At 32.7% G+C, this 17898-nt stretch overlaps 4 protein-coding genes across 4 annotated transcripts; 1 reads left to right on the forward strand and 3 right to left on the reverse strand.

Annotated features, from left to right (window-relative positions):
* Nucleotides 1–94: 94 nt before the first annotated feature.
* On the reverse strand, nt 95–4099 carry MONOS_1267 (putative severin kinase). The gene is made up of 2 exons (XM_067865306.1): nt 4002–4099; nt 95–3917 (listed from the first exon to the last, which is right to left on the reverse strand). The coding sequence occupies exons 1-2, from the start codon at nt 4076–4078 to the stop codon at nt 377–379; spliced, it is 3618 nt and encodes a 1205-aa protein (XP_067735736.1). The 5' UTR covers nt 4079–4099; the 3' UTR covers nt 95–376.
* Nucleotides 4100–4197: 98 nt separating this feature from the next.
* MONOS_1268 (uncharacterized protein) lies at nt 4198–5709 on the reverse strand. Its single transcript, XM_067865317.1, has 2 exons — nt 5603–5709; nt 4198–5524 (listed from the first exon to the last, which is right to left on the reverse strand). Exons 1-2 carry the CDS (start codon nt 5665–5667, stop codon nt 4897–4899), a joined length of 693 nt encoding a protein of 230 aa, XP_067735737.1. The 5' UTR covers nt 5668–5709; the 3' UTR covers nt 4198–4896.
* A 4445-nt stretch (nt 5710–10154) lies between these two features.
* On the forward strand, nt 10155–10727 carry MONOS_1269 (uncharacterized protein; the record flags this gene model as incomplete). The annotated part of the gene is made up of 1 exon (XM_067865328.1): nt 10155–10727. The coding sequence occupies one exon, from the start codon at nt 10155–10157 to the stop codon at nt 10725–10727; it is 573 nt and encodes a 190-aa protein (XP_067735738.1).
* A 5336-nt stretch (nt 10728–16063) lies between these two features.
* MONOS_10922 (uncharacterized protein) lies at nt 16064–17252 on the reverse strand. The gene is made up of 2 exons (XM_067863410.1): nt 16460–17252; nt 16064–16127 (listed from the first exon to the last, which is right to left on the reverse strand). The coding sequence occupies exon 1, from the start codon at nt 17228–17230 to the stop codon at nt 16517–16519; it is 714 nt and encodes a 237-aa protein (XP_067735739.1). The 5' UTR covers nt 17231–17252; the 3' UTR covers nt 16064–16127; nt 16460–16516.
* Nucleotides 17253–17898: the final 646 nt, after the last annotated feature.

Here is a 17898-nt window from a genome sequence, read left to right on the forward strand (position 1 = left end):
ATAAATGAACTTAAGCCCATATTAAAATGTTCAATCTGTTTACGAAATAATTCACGAGTTACAAATGTTAAAATCATTCGTTTTTAGTGTTTACAGGATTTGAGTATTCAAAAGGTGTTTTTCATTGATTATAAAAGTTTGTTTTTAAATAAGAACAGGAAATATCTAATATAATAAATAAAATGAGAATATTTGTTGTAGAACACAACAAAAAGCTTGTAATGTGATTTGAGCATAAACAATAGACGTATTTCAGTTTATAAAATAAAAGAAATTATAAATAAAAAGAAGAAGAGCACAAAATTTATTAAACCAAATAAAAAAATCTTCACATGATTCTATTTTTAATTCTTTTTTTCTTTTTTTCTCCTTTGACTTATTTATTATCTTTTTCTCTCCTAACCATCCCTCTCCTTGCACTGCTCAGATCCCCCTCGCCTCCAAATCCCTGTGCCCCCGCTGCTCCAGACGAAGCATTCGGAGTCACAGGCGGAATTCGCATAGACAATCTTGATTGTCCAGGAAGCAACGTAGAAGAATGCGAAACATTGAGTGTGGAAGGAAGCGAGGACGAAAGCTGTGCAATGATTGACAAGAGCGTCGTGCGGGCGACTGAAGATGGGGCCTCAGAAAGCGGAGAGCACAAGTGCTGTTGAGAGGAAGGAGAGGAAGATAAGTCAGCTGTGCTGAGAGGAGAGGCAGAGAGAGAATGGGTGAGGGAAGATGGGGTTGAGTGTGAAGAAGAAGAAGAAGATGATGATGATGATGATGATGATGTAGTTGTTGTTGTTGCTGCAGAATTAGAAGAATGAGAAGAAGAAGAAGAAGAAGGAAGTGTTCCTCCGCTGCTTGCTCCAACAGAAGAAGAAGAAGCAGAAGGAGTCAATGGTGTTGAAGAAGAAGAAGAATTTGAACTAGAAGAAGATAAACTTGGCCGAAGAGTCGAAGAAGTGGAGAAAGTGCCTGAAGAGCGGAGTGTGGAAGAAGAGGAAGACATGTCTGTGCTCAGCGCAATCTGCACAGAACGAGGAAGCGTCACAAACTCTTCCTCTGTTTCTGCTCCTCTTTCAGCCTCCCTTTTATCTCCTTGTCTCTCCCCTTTCTTCTTCTTCTTCTCCTCTTTCTCCTTCTCCTTCTCTTCTCGCTCTTTCTCCTTCTCGCTCTTTCCCATCGCACCTCCCCCGTTCATTTGCTGCTGCGTCTGCAGCATCTGCCTCTGCTGGCGCTGCTGTGCCCTCTGCATCATCACCCCCAGGCAGCTCAGCCACGCTGACAGCACGCCCGCCTTCTCCTCTACCACTCGCACAAGCGCTGCCTCCAGCTGACTCAGAGCAGAAAGCGCAGAACTTTCGGTGTTGATCTTCAGAGGTGCAGGGATCGACAGAGAGAGACGGGAGGTGGAGGAAGAAGAGGAGAGCGAAGAGGAAGAAGGAGAAGAGATGAGAGAAAGAGAGGTTGTTGGCTGGGCAGTTTGAGGAGAGGAGCCGAATGAAGAAGAAGAGGAAGAAGATGAAGAAGAAGAAGTTGGGGTAGATGGAGCTAGTTTCAGAGAGGTGTCAATAATTGATGGAGAAGGCTGGGAAGCAGATGCTGTGCTGTTGTCTGAATACGAAGAGGTGACAAAAGAAGAAGGCTTTATTTGTTCGGCTGTGTTGCTGGAAGGCTTTGAGGAGACAGATGTGGTCACATTGGAAAAAGAAGAAGGTATGTGTGATTGAGTGTTAGCTGATGATGAAGATGAAGAAGAAGATGATGATGAAGATGCAGCACCAGATTTAGGCGATGTTAAAGGCGGTGGTGCAACTGGTACAGTTTTCAGTGGTGCAAAAGAGGAAGTCGATGATGAAGAAAACGGGATAGAAGAAGGATTGTAATTGGATGCAGATGAAGAGGAAGAGGAAGAAGAAGGAGACAAAATGACTTCTTCTTCTGGCAGATAGTCGGCCACTGAATACAACGCAGGAAGAAGGAACGTCTGAAGCATTGTGGTGTCGTCTTCTGATGTGAACGGCAGCATTTCTTCGAATGAGTTGAATGCGACTGCTCCGTCGGCCTCTGAAAAGGCCAGAGCAAATGGATTGGCAGAGAGAGAAGAGGAAGAGGAGGAAGAAGAAGATGATGACGACGATGAAGAAGAAGAGGAAGATGATGAAACAGACATGGTTCTTAAGAGTGGCTGGTGGAAGGCAGGAGATTGGGAAGACGGCAAAACAGGTGTGTTTGGAGAGGATGTGGTCAAAGAGTGGGAGCGGTGAAGTGCAGAAGACTGTGCAGCAGATGAAGAAGAATAGGAAGAGGAGGAGGAGGAAGAGGAGGATGATGATGAAGATGGAATGGATGATTGAGGGGAAAGCGTTGTTGGCTGTGGAGCTGAAGGTGATGGAGATGGCTTTGAAGCGAGATTTTGTGGAGAAGAGGAAGATAAAGCAGAGGAAGAAGATGATGATGATGATGATGAATTCTGAGTAATTGATTCAGGTTTAGCAGGTGCGATTGGCTTTACAACGGGAGAAGGAGGAAGCGATGATGAGGAGACGATAAGCGAATTGTTGCTGTCTTTCGTTGAAGTGGCAGGCGTCGCAGACACATCCGACCACCTTTCCTCTTGTGCATTGTTTGCTCTATTTGCACTTTCATCTGCTTTTGGCGCTCCATTTTGTTGTTGCGCATCCTTCTCTGCTTTGCCGTTCTGCATTTGCTGTGTTTTCTGCATTTGCTGTGTTGCTTGTGCAGGCTGCTCTGTTTGTGGACTGCTCTGACTTTCCGCTTGTGGCTTTGTTGGCTTTCTCCGGATAAGCACCTCTGGCTGAATCTCTCCTTCGTCGCTTTCGTCGCCTTCCTCGTCGCGGTACCTCACCTCAGCCACTTCCTTCGCCTGCTTCGCCTCGCCCGCTTTTTCCTGCGCCTGGAGCTGCTCATATCGCTCATTTGCTCTTTTTTCCTCCTCTTTGCTTTTGCTTTTGTTTTCTTCTTCTTTTTCGTCTTTATCTTCGTTGTCGCTTTCGTCGTCTGAGAATATCCAGTCATCGTCCTCGCCGCCTTTTCTCGATCTTTTTGTGGACCCTTTCACAGAATTCCCTTTTGTGCTGCCTCTTCCAGTACTATTACTGTTTGACTCATCTCCTTCACCACTGACTTCGCTGTAGCGTTTTTTCCTTTCGACAAGATCAATTAAAATGCTGCTCTTTAGTGACTTGTACCGAGATTTCACAAACAGTTTATGCTTCAACAGATCCTTAGCAGTTGGACGCTCCGCTGGATTTATTTTTAAGCAATCGGCTACAAATTCCTTCAGTTCCTTGCAAAAGAGTGGTGACGTTAGCTCTGGAGGCGGCTGATTTGGTATTAAAAATAAAACTCTCATTGGATGCACATCGGAATGTGGCGGCTTCCCTGTTGCAAGTTCAATAGCAGTTATCCCTAATGACCATATGTCAGCCTTTGTGTCATAGCCATCAGTATTTTTTATGACTTCAGGAGCCATCCAAAAAGGCGTTCCAACAAATGTCTTTTTCTTATTCATTGTGTTTGTCAATTGCCCACTAACTCCGAAATCAGAAATTTTAACATCACCTTTTCCAGAAAGAAGTATGTTGGCTGCTTTTATATCTCTATGGATCTTTCCTTGTGAATGAAGATATTCCAAACCATGCAAAAGTTCTCTCAAAATGACAACGACATAATTTTCTTCTAAAGGTCCAAGTTTCAAGATTTCTCCAACGGAGCCTCCTTCAAGATATTCCATTATTATCCAAAGCTTGCTTCCACTGACAAAGCTTCCATAATAATTTGTGACATATGGACTCTTGCATTCCGAAAGTAAAGCAATCTCTCTCTGAATATCTTCAATGTCATCCTCTGCTTCTTCTAAGTCTATAACTTTAACAGCAACTATTTCATTTGTTTCTTTGTTTCTCCTACATTATTTCAAATATTTTGATCGATTTATTTGAAAAATATCAAGTAATCAAATTCTAAAAAAACAACAAGAAAAATCATACGCCTTCCACACTTTACCAAAGCTCCCTTCTCCAACAATTTCAAGAAGTTGAAAATTGTCAGTTTTTAATGAACTCATTATTTTTTGTGAAAAAGATATAAAATGGGTTTTGATCATGAAATAATGATTCTATGAGAATATCATTAATTTCACGAAAATTTTTCATTATCCATTAATCCTTGGGGGGAAAAAATTAATTTTTAAATACTTAGCAATTTGTTGAAACTCACAAACAACAGAAACTTTGTAAAAAACAAAACAAATAATTGGATTATATTCTTTTGTAGTTTAAATAGGTACATAACATGTCCCCTAAAGAAAATTTAAAACCGATCCAGGATGATTAAATAAAAATTCTTATTAAACAAATAAAAAAATTAAATCGGAAAAGATAAGAAACAAGTCAGGTTGAGAAAGTTATTCGGCCAAACATTAGAAGAAGATTCATCCCAGACACTTCAGGAAAAAGTAAAAAAAGGAAAGAAAAAATGTTCGCGATATGAATTCAAATTAAAAAAGCCAACATTTGAAAAGAAAAACAGATTACAAAAATTTTTGTTTTCAAAAATACATACGAAAATAACTGTCGCACCAACAATGGAAACTACATGTATATGTGACAGATATTTGAAACACCATGGAAACAGGAAAGAAAAAAATATTATTACATGGAAAAATGCACTCGCAAAATAACAAAACAACAATTGCTTGGATCATAAAAAATAAACGAAAAAAAGGCAAAACCCTTGAAATATCGAAATTTTGCCAAATAAAAAATTACATTTTCCAGCCTCACTAATTGAGCCAAAATTTCATCGATTGTTGTATCAAAAAGGCCTCGCTGTTAATTATTCTGTAAATTGGAAATTCATTGAATAAGCGCTTGATAAAATACTTTATTTCGTTGCCCATGATATTGCGCCTTCAAAGGGGCTAACTAATTTCATGAAATATTTTTTGTACTTCTTTTCATCAATGTAACACTCATAATTTATTATTTCTAAAAATGTCCATTCTGAAGCACAAATAACATTAAACTGAATGTGTAATAGCTGGCACAATGCTTTGTTAGAATAAATAATATTATATTCTCGAACGTATTTTATGGCAATGATGATAGAGCACAAAAGTATTGTTCCAACAGTTTTTTGTGAGATATAACCTTCTCGTAATGCCTTTTTTTCAGCTAAATCTTTTTGAATAAACTTTTTCAGAAGTATATATGACACAACCATCTCACACACAGACAAATTACTTACAGATCTCATTAATTGTAACGTATCAATTACCACTTTGAATATCGTTTCACCCATTTCCGATAAGCGTATTTTCCTATCATTTGACGATTCTTTATCACTTTGAGTATACCCAGAAATGCAATCAGATAGAAGATCTGACACAGATTTTGACATTTGGTTGATCTCCTTGTCGCTTATTGGGTTTTTTGAATTTTCGTTAATACGTTGATTGAAGAGATCCATTGCATCTTTATCTTCATTTTTCGAACTTTGACTTTCATCCATTCTTTTATTTGTTGAAAAAGGGATAAAATCAATTTTACATTTTCAGCTTGCACAAATTGAATAAAAAATCTTTGCACACTGTTCACAGACTTCAACTTTAACTTTTCTTCTTGGTAAATACATAGATCTATCAATTTTTTTCATAAAGAGATAAACGGTTCGGATAAAATTAATGCCCTTAATATATAATTAGATAAGATTGTTGTGTGAACAACACTTTTTTTATTCTGGTTCAAAATTTTTTCTCTAAATAATTTGTTTTATGTGCATTCAAATCAATGAAATTGAGTATTATTGGAATTGGTACAATACAGATTTAGTTGCGAAATATGAATTAACGGAGATTTTTTAAATAACAGTTTTTTTTTAATTTGAATAAAGTCAACTTTATTCTAATTAAAGGGTAAACATAAAAAATTCAACATGAGAATATATACATGTGAAAATCATATATATCAATAATTAATGTGGGAAAGGAAAATTACAGCCTGTCCGTTAAAAAAAGATGATCTTTCCATATTAACCCTTTTTTTAATAACACAAAATTCCTTTTTATTGTGCTTGGGATTTGGAAAAAATGGAATTCATTCAGATTATTGATGCGAGAACGAAGTTAAAAAGAATAGAAGTTGCAAAATCCACACCCAATCTTAAGAAATATCGGGTTAAACCTATTATTCTTCCAGTCATTCATCCCATTGAATATCAACTTCACCTATCAATTAAATAAAAGTCGTATTTGATGGAAAAAGAAAAAGAAGAAAGACAAAGAAAAATCAAAGATCTGAGAAATGGAAAAGCAAAAAAAGAAAATGAGAAGAAAAATCCCAATACTCCAGCAACATATGCTAAATGAAAAAAATTAGCAGAATTGTGCAGAATTCTTGGCTAGCAAAAAGGAAAATTTGTGTGCAAATCAATGCACATTAACTCCAGTTACAACATCTATATATTTAGCAAAGCTTCGAATCGGAATTGACATCACTTAACCACTTGGCCGAAAAGGAAAAAAAAAGGTGAATAATGAAATCTTCAACAAAATTGTGAGAGAGAAAATAAAGTCTAATCCTCTCACATCTGTAAGACAAATTGCAAAAGAATTATCCATGACTGGGTTATTATTCGGAAAAACATCTGTTCACCAAATATTATCTGAATCCAATTTTTATCAATAAGAATTTCCTTTGTTTTCATATCAAAGAACAACAATAAAACCTTCAATATCCAAATCTGAGGAAAATAAAAAATACGAATAGATTTTTTGTATCAGTTATTTCACCATCAAAATGATGGAGCAAAAATATTTTTATCATGGAGGAAACATCTTGGAACATCAACTGTATAAGAAGATATGGCCGAACTAAAAAGGGAGAAAAACTGCTTGAACCGCCTCCTCCAATCACTCAGTCTATTGCAGCAATAACGTCAATATCACACGATGGGATGGGCAACACTGAGCTAATTCGAGGGTCTGTCACTCATGAAATTTTCGAATCATATTTGAAAAGGTTTCTAGTGACCATTCAGGACAAAGATTCATCCGTCGTCGTGTTGGATAATGCTTCGATACACCATGTTCATGTGGATGAAATTATTCGTGAAGCTGGGTATATTGCTTTGTACAATGTGGCATATTCACCAAATATTTAACCAGAAAGATAATATCTTTGGAATATGGATGCAAATGGCAGAAGAAAATTTTCTAAAATGGAAAGGTGAAGATCATTTCATAACAACTCTATTGAACACTTTTAAAGAAATATTGCCTCGTGTTGTGAGAAGATCAATAATGCAAGTCGAAAACGAAGTCTGGCCTCGAGTTCTCAAAAAAATGGATAAATGATCATTCATTATAATTTTTTATTCATTTCGAATTGATTTTCTCGTTTTTCAATTTCACAATTTTTTTGAAGAAAGCAAAGAAGCAGATATAAATCAGTTTGTTTTTATTTTAGAGAAAAATTGTTTATGAAATGACAAAATCAAAAATAGAAAAATCACATAAAAAAATTAATTCCCTGATATGGTGGACGTTGAACATTTTCTGAAATTATAAAAAAACAAACGTAATTCCAATCAAAATCAAATTCGTCATTTTTCATTGTTCATTATCAGGAGTGAATTAAACCTTGCGAAATTTTTGCTTTCTTATTTACATTATGAAATCAAAAAAAAAACATAGCAGAAAATTTTGACACTTCTTTATTATTTCTTTATACAGTGAAGCTCGGTTATATTCACCTCGGTTGTAATCGAGACCGCAAATAATCACATTTTTTCGTACATCAATAAATTTTGCTTTTTTTATGTGTAATTTCATTGGTTATAATCACATTAAAATCGTGAATAATCACAAATTTTGAAAATTAATGGGTATTTTTTCTCTCTATTTTGATGTTTTTGCAAAAATGAAAGTTGTTTTTTTCCCCTTTATGATGAACAATATTTTTCATTAAAACAATATATTTAGAAAAATCGATTCAAATGTGTGGATTTTAATTAATATTGAAAATTTTCTTTTTTTATCTTCAAAAAATTTTCAGAAAAACTTTTTAATGAAAAAGATGGTTCGGTTATTATCAAGTTCGGTTTAAATCATAAAAAATCGTGCAAAATGGATTGTGATTATAACCGAGCTTAACTGTATATATTTTCAAAGAATAAACATTATATAAATTAAATCAGAAAAAGTTTGAACATATATTTTTGCAGAATCATTAACAAACAAAGATTACAACAAACAAACCCAGATCGCAGGACTAATAAACTTTTCCAGTTGCTTCAACCATTGACGATTCATCTTTTCACCAAATTTAATAAAATTTTCAAAAATTATAAAACAGTTATGAAATCAAGCAAAATCTAACTTTTGCACGCTTTTTCACGATCAATTGTATGACAAAAAGTGAAAAATGGTAAAAAACAAGATTTTTCTTCCATTTTTCTTTCCATTTAAAAGAAGATGCTTGAAAAACATTGAAAAATAGTTACAAAGTTCATTTCATTTCTAGGAATGATCAACTTTTTTTTTAAACGGACAGATCAACTTAAATTCCGGACAAACTGAACAATATGTTCGGAAATAAAGTTGATCTTTCCAAAAATAATGTTGATAGAACCATCAATTGTATAAAAAAATTGAAATCTTAATAACAGATAAAAACAGTGAAAAAATATCTTCATGAGCAATATTAATTTATTGGATGTTCGAACAACACAAAAAACATTTTTGATCACTCAAAACGTCACAACTGTAGAAGAATATAGTGCCAGGCCAGTCATAATGCCCTTCATTCATCTACTGGAAGACAGTATTTATTATGTTATTCGTATGAGAGCAGAATTGAAGAAAAAAGAAACCGAAGTACAAAAAAGCGAACAAATACAGAAAGCAAATGATTCTGAAACGCGTATCAACAAAAAACCCCACACTCCAGCTACATTGGAAAAAAGAAGAAAGCTTACGAATTTGTTTCGAATTCATGGGGCAAAGGTGTAACTGCGTCCCTTTTGTAATTCTTGTTTTTAGACATTAGTTTTGTGATGTTTGAAATGCAAAAATTATTTAAAAACTTTTGTATGGACCGGTTTTTCGCAAAAATTTTTGTTTCTCATGAAAAAACCATTTTTAAAAATGACCCATAAATATGAGTATTTTTACAAATTTTTAATAAAATAAGATAATTATGAAATAAAAAGTGTATAAAAGGTCTTTAATTATTATATACTCTTATTATATTAATTAATTTTTGAAAAATAAAACATTCAAAAAAAAACAAATAAATTAAAAAATTAAATATATTGATCAATCCCACAATTAAATTTTCATTATTCAAATAATAAAAAATTAGTTTCTTTCATCGTGAATTGAATTCTCGTTTGCGAACATATAACGAATCATATATATAAATATAGTTTTATAGTGTGTGAATAATAATTATCAATATATCATTCAAATCTTTATGAATTTTGTTTATGATTTTTAATATGAAAATTTTTGTGCAGTTTGAGGATGTTTATGTTACACAATGATGATCATGAATAAAGAAGAACAAACAAATCGTGTGAAACATTCTTTTTAATTATTAACATTGTTTTATTAAAAATTTTGACAAAACTCATAAAATATCATTTATTTTCGTTTAAATATAACGAATATTGAAGGCTAGACTATAATCAACACAGCGGCATCAGTATAAGAAGAAGAAAAGTTTATATAGATAAAAGAAACGAATTATAAAAGACACACGCAGTTAAATTAAAGGTCAATGCCTACACTACATAAGCTGGAAAAGATATTTTTTGAATGAAACAATATTGGATTGAAGAACAATTAAAGGAAATTCCAGTTTTATCTTCGAGAAGGCCGTCACCCACGGATGAATGCGATTTATGGAATTGATGGTTGTGAACACACAAATGATGCTGATCTTATTGATTTTGTTGCGATCCATCAGAGTGAAACGGTCATTGTGAGCAGTGGGAATGAATCGAACGGGAAGCAATGTTGAATTAACACATTTCCATATGATTCAATTAATCATGGGCTTGTGTATCTGACATCTAAATATGTGAGTCTATTGTATGTTGACGCAGAGAGCGTGATTGGAAGAGAAATAAATCCGAATGAGATGGGTTTTAAAGAAGGAGAAGGAATGGAGAAAAACACATCTCTGCGGATATTGGATGAGGGATGTCAATTGGGAGGAATAGCGAGTGAAAGAGGATCATCATTTTTCATCCCTGTCTTGGAAGAAGTGAAGAGCACAACACAGGCGAGTGGGGGCATGGACTTGAGCATTCGTGGGAAGCTGTTTCTTCCTCACAAATTGTCACAAGAGATAAGTATGAAAGATGGGGATGAAGAGGAGATTGTGAGAAAAGGGATTGAAGAAGAAGGGTTTGTGTCAGAGAATGAGATTCACTCAGTTGTTACACGTTCAGAATGGGGGAAAGTGAGAGAAGAGACAGAAGTGAGTGTGTGGATTGTGTTTGGAAAAGCTGATTCTCCTTTATCAACAGAGCCATTTATTGTGAAGAACAGAAGTGAAAGTCAGTCAAGAGGAAATGAAAGAATTGTTGAGGAAGGAAAAGAAGGAAAATCATATTTGTTGCTAATTGTTACAATCATGGCAGCTGTTCTATTAATTGTTTTGATTGCGTCTGTGATATTGGCAGTCAGATGGAGAAAACAAAAGAGATGAACAAAGGAATTGGAAGAGATTGTGAATGACACAGTGAAAAAGGATCCGAAGGCATTTGAGATGGTGACGATGGAGATGTCACTGGAGGAGCTGCTGAAGAGAGCAGAGAGAGCAGAGAGAGCAGAGAGGGAGGGAGAGAGAGAGAGAGAGGGAAAGAGATGGAATGAGGGAGGGAAAGGGAAAGGGAAGGCAATTTTGAGAAGAAGACAAAGATGTTGAGAAAAGAAGAAGAGGATTGAGAATATGAAGAGAGAGATAGAGACAAGCGAAGAGAAAGGGATAGAGATAGAGATAGAGAGAGAATTTGAAACTTCTTGAAATGGATATATTGTTCATTCTGTTATTTATTTGTTATTTTTTAATCAAGCTATTTTTTCGTAGTTTTTTGATATTCCAAATAAGTGAATCATGGAATTAAAAGACTGGTGAATAAAATGAACACTCTTTTTTCTCAATGAACTGATTGAGTATTTAATAAGCGATAAGGAAAAATAAATATGAAATAACTATATTTTTCCTCAATGAAATTCTTTTTAAAGGAGAAACCTTAAAAATTCATTCGTTTATTTTTAAAAAGAAATCACAATATGAACATAAAAAAAATTATAGATAATATCAAATTGAATCGTATATCAATTAACGGAATGCTGAAATGAACATAAAAAAGAAAAAAACAAAATATGAATAATAAAAATGAACATTTGAGAAATAGAAATATTATGCAATACTAACAAAAAAGAGGAATTAATAAATAGCATTTTCAAAACTGAATCATTTCTGAAATGAACAAGAATGATCTTTGATATTCAAAATGAAAATGCGCAGCCTGTTGTAGCGAATTCTAAAGTTAATTTTCATCCATTTGTGTGAATTATAATTAACATAAAGTGAAAGGAAGATTTGCCAGAATTTGCGCAATCTATCATGCAAAAAAGCAAAAGCAAACATCTTGATTATGTGAAAATATAATTGTGGGATTGATCAATATATTTAATTTTTTAATTTATTTGTTTTTTTTTTGAATGTTTTATTTTTCAAAAATTAATTAATATAATAAGAGTATATAATAATTAAAGACCTTTTATACACTTTTTATTTCATAATTATCTTATTTTATTAAAAATTTGTAAAAATACTCATATTTATGGGTCATTTTTAAAAATGGTTTTTTCATGAGAAACAAAAATTTTTGCGAAAAACCGGTCCATACAAAAGTTTTTAAATAATTTTTGCATTTCAAACATCACAAAACTAATGTCTAAAAACAAGAATTACAAAAGGGACGCAGTTTCACTTATGCCATTCATGGTCAAGCAAAGACATAATCGTGGTCTGCCAAAGAACGCTTGCTCACTGCAATTACAACTGCAAGATATTCATCAAAGTTGCAAGTTGGTGTGGACATCACACAACCGTTCAAAAAAGGAGGAAGGAAATGAATAGTCGATAATGACACTTCAAATCAGATAGAAAGAGAAATAAAGAAACTTAACCCGCATTCAACTTTGTGAAAAGTTGCACACGAAATGAAAAATGCAGGCCATTCTATTGGGAAATCTTCGGTTCATACAATTAAGACAGAAAGAAACAGTGATACACACAAGTTTCCTTTGTTTTCTTTAAAAAGAATAACTGTGTGTCTGTCAGATGATAATTCTGAAGAAAATTAACTGCAAAGAATACACTTTGTTGAGAAGCTTATCCAAAACCAACGGGATGGAAATGATTCTTTTTTATTGACGAGATTTCTTGGAACATTAGCTGCATCAGAAAGAACGGATAGTCGGAAAAGGAGGATAAAGTGCTTGTTCCTCCCTTTTCCTCTGTTTCAATCTATCACGACCATCACTTCAATCTCAATGAACGGAATGGGATATCCAGAAGTTGTTCGAGGAACAATAAACCACGAACTTTTTGAAGCATATTCGAAAAGATTCTTGCTTTCCAGAAAAACTTTTGAATCATCAGTTGTTGTCATAGACAATTCGTCATTTAATTATGAGAACACTGATAAAATAATTACAAAATTTGGACACAAAGTTCTGTTTTATTCCGCTTTCTCTACTGATCTGAATCCTATCGAAAACATTTCTGGTTTCTGGAAAGTCAAAGTTGAAGAAAACTATTTGAAATGGGAGGATGAGTGTCATTTCATATCAACAATGCTTCAAACTTTTCAGAAAATAAAAGCATATGAAGTTAGAAAGACAATTATGCACGTGGAAAACGATGTGTGGCCTTGGGTTTTGGACAAAAAGGATTTGGAATGAACAACTCATATTCCTTGTCCAATTTCATTTCAACTAGTTTTTTCATTTTCAATATTCACTAAATAAAGAAAAGAAATCATAATAATCATGAGCTTTTTTAGTTTTATTTTGAAGTTAAAAAGTTGATTGAATAAAAAAGGAAAATGAAAAAAATAGCTCACAAGTGGAATAATATTTCGCTTCAAGTATTTTCATTTAAAAATTATGCACTTTTCATTGACTATTTCATATAAATAAACACAATAAAAATTGGTTCATTTTTTGACATTCGTGAAATGTTGGAAAACTTAATGTTTTTATTTCAACGATGCTTGTTTTCGGATATGAAAATCATATTTATTTTGAAATCTAAGAAAGTTAAATAAAGTTATGAGCGAAGCAATTATTTTGTGCTTTGTTCATAAAAAGCTTGAAATTCGGTATTTTCCCCCATTTTTTCATTCATTTTTTTGCTAATTATTTTTGTTTTATGTAAATTCGAAAAGAAAAAAATTCATTTCCATATAAAAAATTGATGTCTTTCTCATTATTTCCGAAAAAAACAAAAAATTGATTTGATAAAAAAAATGCTTGTTTTTTGTTATTCAAAAGCATGTATTTTTTTTATATTTTTATTATCAAAGTGATGATTTTTGTAATTGTCATAAACTAATAATAATTTATTTTTCATCAGTTGTAATTTTTAAAAAACAGTTTTCTTTGAGTCAAAATATTTGATTGGTTAAATAATGACTTGAAGTTTACTGTAATTAATACTCAAAATAAACTTAAAACTTCAGGAATAAATGAATTTCGAAATTTAATTATTAATTCCGAAATCGAATTATTTTTTTATCGAATTCGAATTATTAATACCGAATTTGTATTATTCTTTCACGAAGATGAATTATTTTTGGTGTTTGAGAAAAAATAAATAAATGAATAAATAAATAAATTTCTGTGACAATGAATACACATACCAGATGATAATATTGATCTAACGAAATAATACTCTTTTTTTAATGTTGGTTCATTTTTTAAAAATTTTTAAAAAATATGGGACAAAATTTTATGCTTTATGTACAGATACTCACTGTTCTTGTTAATTGTTAATTCTTTTTGTATTATTGAAATAAAGAAAAACAAAGATTTGATGAATATTTTGTTTATTTTATCTTGTTTTTTTTTGTAATGCACCATGAAATATAAATGAAAAAAACTCTTACACATATCAATTGTTCTCCAAGTGTTGTTTATTGCGGAAGTCCTAAATAAACTGACATTTTGTCAATGTTCATTATTCCCCATAAACCTCTCTTTGTTTGTCTTGTTTTTCTTGTATATGAAAGCGACATTGATTTGTTGTCCAATTTCACAATTTCTTTCACTTTTTTGAAGCTTTCTTCAAAGATCTGGGCTGTTAAAGGAGTTTTATGATAATCATTCACAAGTCCACTTTCTTTGAATGCAGAAAAAATGTTGATCGATGAAGAAACTTGCAGAATGGCATTCACTGCAACCCACAAAAGTTGCTCCATACTATCATGCGTTGAACCTGATCTTACCTGTTGAATTTGAAGTTTCCAAAGAGAAAAAATTAATAAATCCAATGACTGCAACAAGTGTTTTGTATTCGGAGGCAAAACCAAAAGCAAAATATTCTCATTATAAAGACGAGTCAATACATTATCCGATAGGTGGATTCTGCAGCCATCAAGAATCAACACTGCCTGTACGTGTTTATCTGGCAAAATCATTCTTTTAATGTTGATATGAGGAATAAAAACTTTCTCAATCCAGTTTTCAAACCACTCCTTTGTGAAATATGACGAATTTCCGACTTCTACGCAACCATGAATTCCTATTTGATAGCCTAGAGACCGAAGGGATCTTGTGTTGAACGGTTTTTGCACCAGAAAACAAGGAGGGACAAAAGTTCCATCAAGTGAAATGCAATGAAGCAATGATAACCCTTTTTATCTCCTCTGTCAACAGGCGTGTGATCAATTACACGATTCTCATTTGTTCCGACTATAAGGTTCATTTTGTATCTTCATGCGCGTGATAACCTGATTCATCAGCACAGAAGATCATGGATGAATATTTTCCACACACATATTGAACCAAATGATTTTTCCAGATGATAATGCTTTGTTCCGATATTTTCATTCTTTTTTCTTCTCTTACGCTTGAAGGAACGATCATCAATTCCTCGCTCTGCCTTTTTATGAATGAAGAATGAAAATTGTGAGAAGGCGTTTTATGACAAACTTTCGCAACAACTGCTTTTAGCATTTTCGGTGTGATTTTCTTTCTTTTATCTCTCAGATTTTTTTAAAATTTCCATGACTCGTTTTACTTGCTTTCGAGTCGTCAACATGTTTTTTTTCTCAATTACCTTTTTCCTTATTTATCCGGTGCTTTCCTGGCAGACAAGGCTCGGTGTGCAGTTGAGTGCCTTTGCAATTCGCACGTTAGAAGGAATTTTAACTTTTCTCATTTTGCAAGCGTAGAAGAAGGAACGAATTAATGAAACTTTCGTTTTTGAAGTGTTTCGCGACAAGAAGGTTGAAATGAAGTGGAGGTCCAATTTTGGAATAAATCCTGTAAAAACTGTTTCAAATGAAGATGTGCAAAAAGTTGAAATAACGAAAGGCATTTCCAATAAAAAGATATACAAATATGTTTAACTGAAACAACCATAATAATTAAAGAATTATCGTTGGCAACATTTAACAATTAACATGAACGATGAGTGACTGTATTTTGTTCCACACAATATTTTCTTTCATTTTTCTCAATTTTTTAAATTTTGCTTATTTTTTGACAGAGAATAAAAGATTTTTTATGCTGCTATTGCAGAAGAACTTAGGAACAAATCTTTGTTTTTTCATAAATGCAAGAATTTTATCCCATATAATCAGTTATTTTTAATGGTCAGTGTTTAGCAAAATTTTCGTCCCAAGTGTTATTATCTAAATTGCAGAAATTTTCATTTTAAAGAATTATTTGAGTTTTTATTTTTTATTTTTATTTTTATTTTATTTTATTTTTTTGAAAAAAAAAAAATCAATTGTTCATAATAATTTCCAGGTGAGAATGCATTTGTCTTGTATAAGAAATCTCTATCAACTTCATAACCAAGCTTTGCCTTAACAACAAACATGAAAAGCAAAAAATTATAAAATAAATAAATAAATTTAAAAATTAAAAACATCAAAGAAGATAAATAAGAAATGAGAATATGGAATGAAAGAATCAGGGACAGTTGAAAAAAATAAACATAAGACAAAACTCGGTACTTATTTCAGTCAAATAATAGAAGTATCAGTGTTGAGAATATGAAAAAACAAAAAATTCATAGAAAATGAAATATCAATTTACAATCAATTATACATATGCATTTACTGTTCTTTTAATTGTATATTTTTATTAAAATTAAAATAATCAGCCAGCTCACTCGCTAATTTCACTCTTACAAACAGCTGGGTTTTCTCTTTATTAAGTGACAGCAAGATTTACAGTTTATGTGATATTTTTTTAAATATCACCTTCTTCTTCATAACCTGCTTCGGGTTCATCCATCGCTTCCTGCTCTTCTTCATTTGCTAATAAGCCAGTTTCTTCATCACCTTCTTCATCTGCTGTTGCAACTGCTGAAATGGAAACATCACCCCCCATAGAATCCGCATGATAAGTGGTCGTAACGACATTTCCATTCTCATCAACGGTTGTTGCTGTTGCTGTAATTTCTGCATTCATCGTTGGAGCCTCGTAGCCTTCTTCATATTCATCACTATCATAGCTAGTTGATCGAGTACTTGTTGAAGATGAATAACCCATTGATGATGATGAAGATGAAGATGTTGTAACTGTAGTTGAAGAATAGCTTATACCACCTGATGTGCTTTTTGACGTGCTTTTTGCTTTGCTTTTCCCGGTTGCAGCCTTTGTTTTTCCTTTTGATTTTCCCGCTTTAACTTTTTCTATTCCCTGGTCAATTTTTTTTGAAACCTGCTTTTGACCTGCAGAAATAACAGTATCCAACAATGTTTGGGGTTCTTTAGATTTTCCTTTTGATGCTGCCGGTTTGGCTGTTTTTTTTGGATTTCCTCCATTTAATTGTTTTTGAACAGTTTGAGTTGCCGTTTGCTTTGCTGCCTTCAAAAGCTTATCTTCTACTTGTTGTGTTGAAGTGATTCCAACAGCTTTTTTAAATGAATCCACAGGAACCTGAGAAAAGCAATCTCCCATCTCGATCTTTGTATTGATCTGGAATTATAATTTCTAATTAATTTCTCATCTTGTGTTTTTTTAATTACTTTCACAAACAAGTCACGTGAAGCAATCGGAAAGTTTGCGTATTTAATTTTGATAAAAACTATTTTTTGTTTTTTCCTCACATGGACATAATTAATTATTTCAAGCAATCGTTTTCTGTTGAGAAATATTTTATCAATCAGAAATAAAATCTTCAGCTCTCCATCCATTTAACATTTCTGATATTCCTATTTTCTGTACTTTTTCACACCCAAAAGAAAAATTAATACGCAATTGATGGATTTTTTACCTTTTCCAATTGCTCCTAAAGAAAATCAACAACAGTTATTAAGATATATAAAGAAAAATTTAATTTTTTTTCTTATAACATTTGACTGTTGCTTTCTGAGGAAAGTTTATTCAGCTTTTGTTGTCCTTTTGATTGGACGTAACAATTATCCATGTGATGAAATTGACAAAATTTGCTCGTTAATTTTGTTAGCATTAACAAAGAATATACCAACAAACCCTCATAAATATTATCTTTTAAAATTTCTTTGCATTTTATACGGAAAGTTTGAACTCGAAATCTTTTTATTTACAAAAATTAAATACTATATTTCCCTGTCATATTCATCTTGAAGTAAAAATATCACGAAAGT

Source organism: Monocercomonoides exilis (genome assembly GCF_001643675.1).
Source record: "Monocercomonoides exilis strain PA203 chromosome Unknown scaffold2-2631571, whole genome shotgun sequence".
NCBI classification, from domain to species: Eukaryota; Preaxostyla; order Oxymonadida; family Polymastigidae; genus Monocercomonoides; species Monocercomonoides exilis.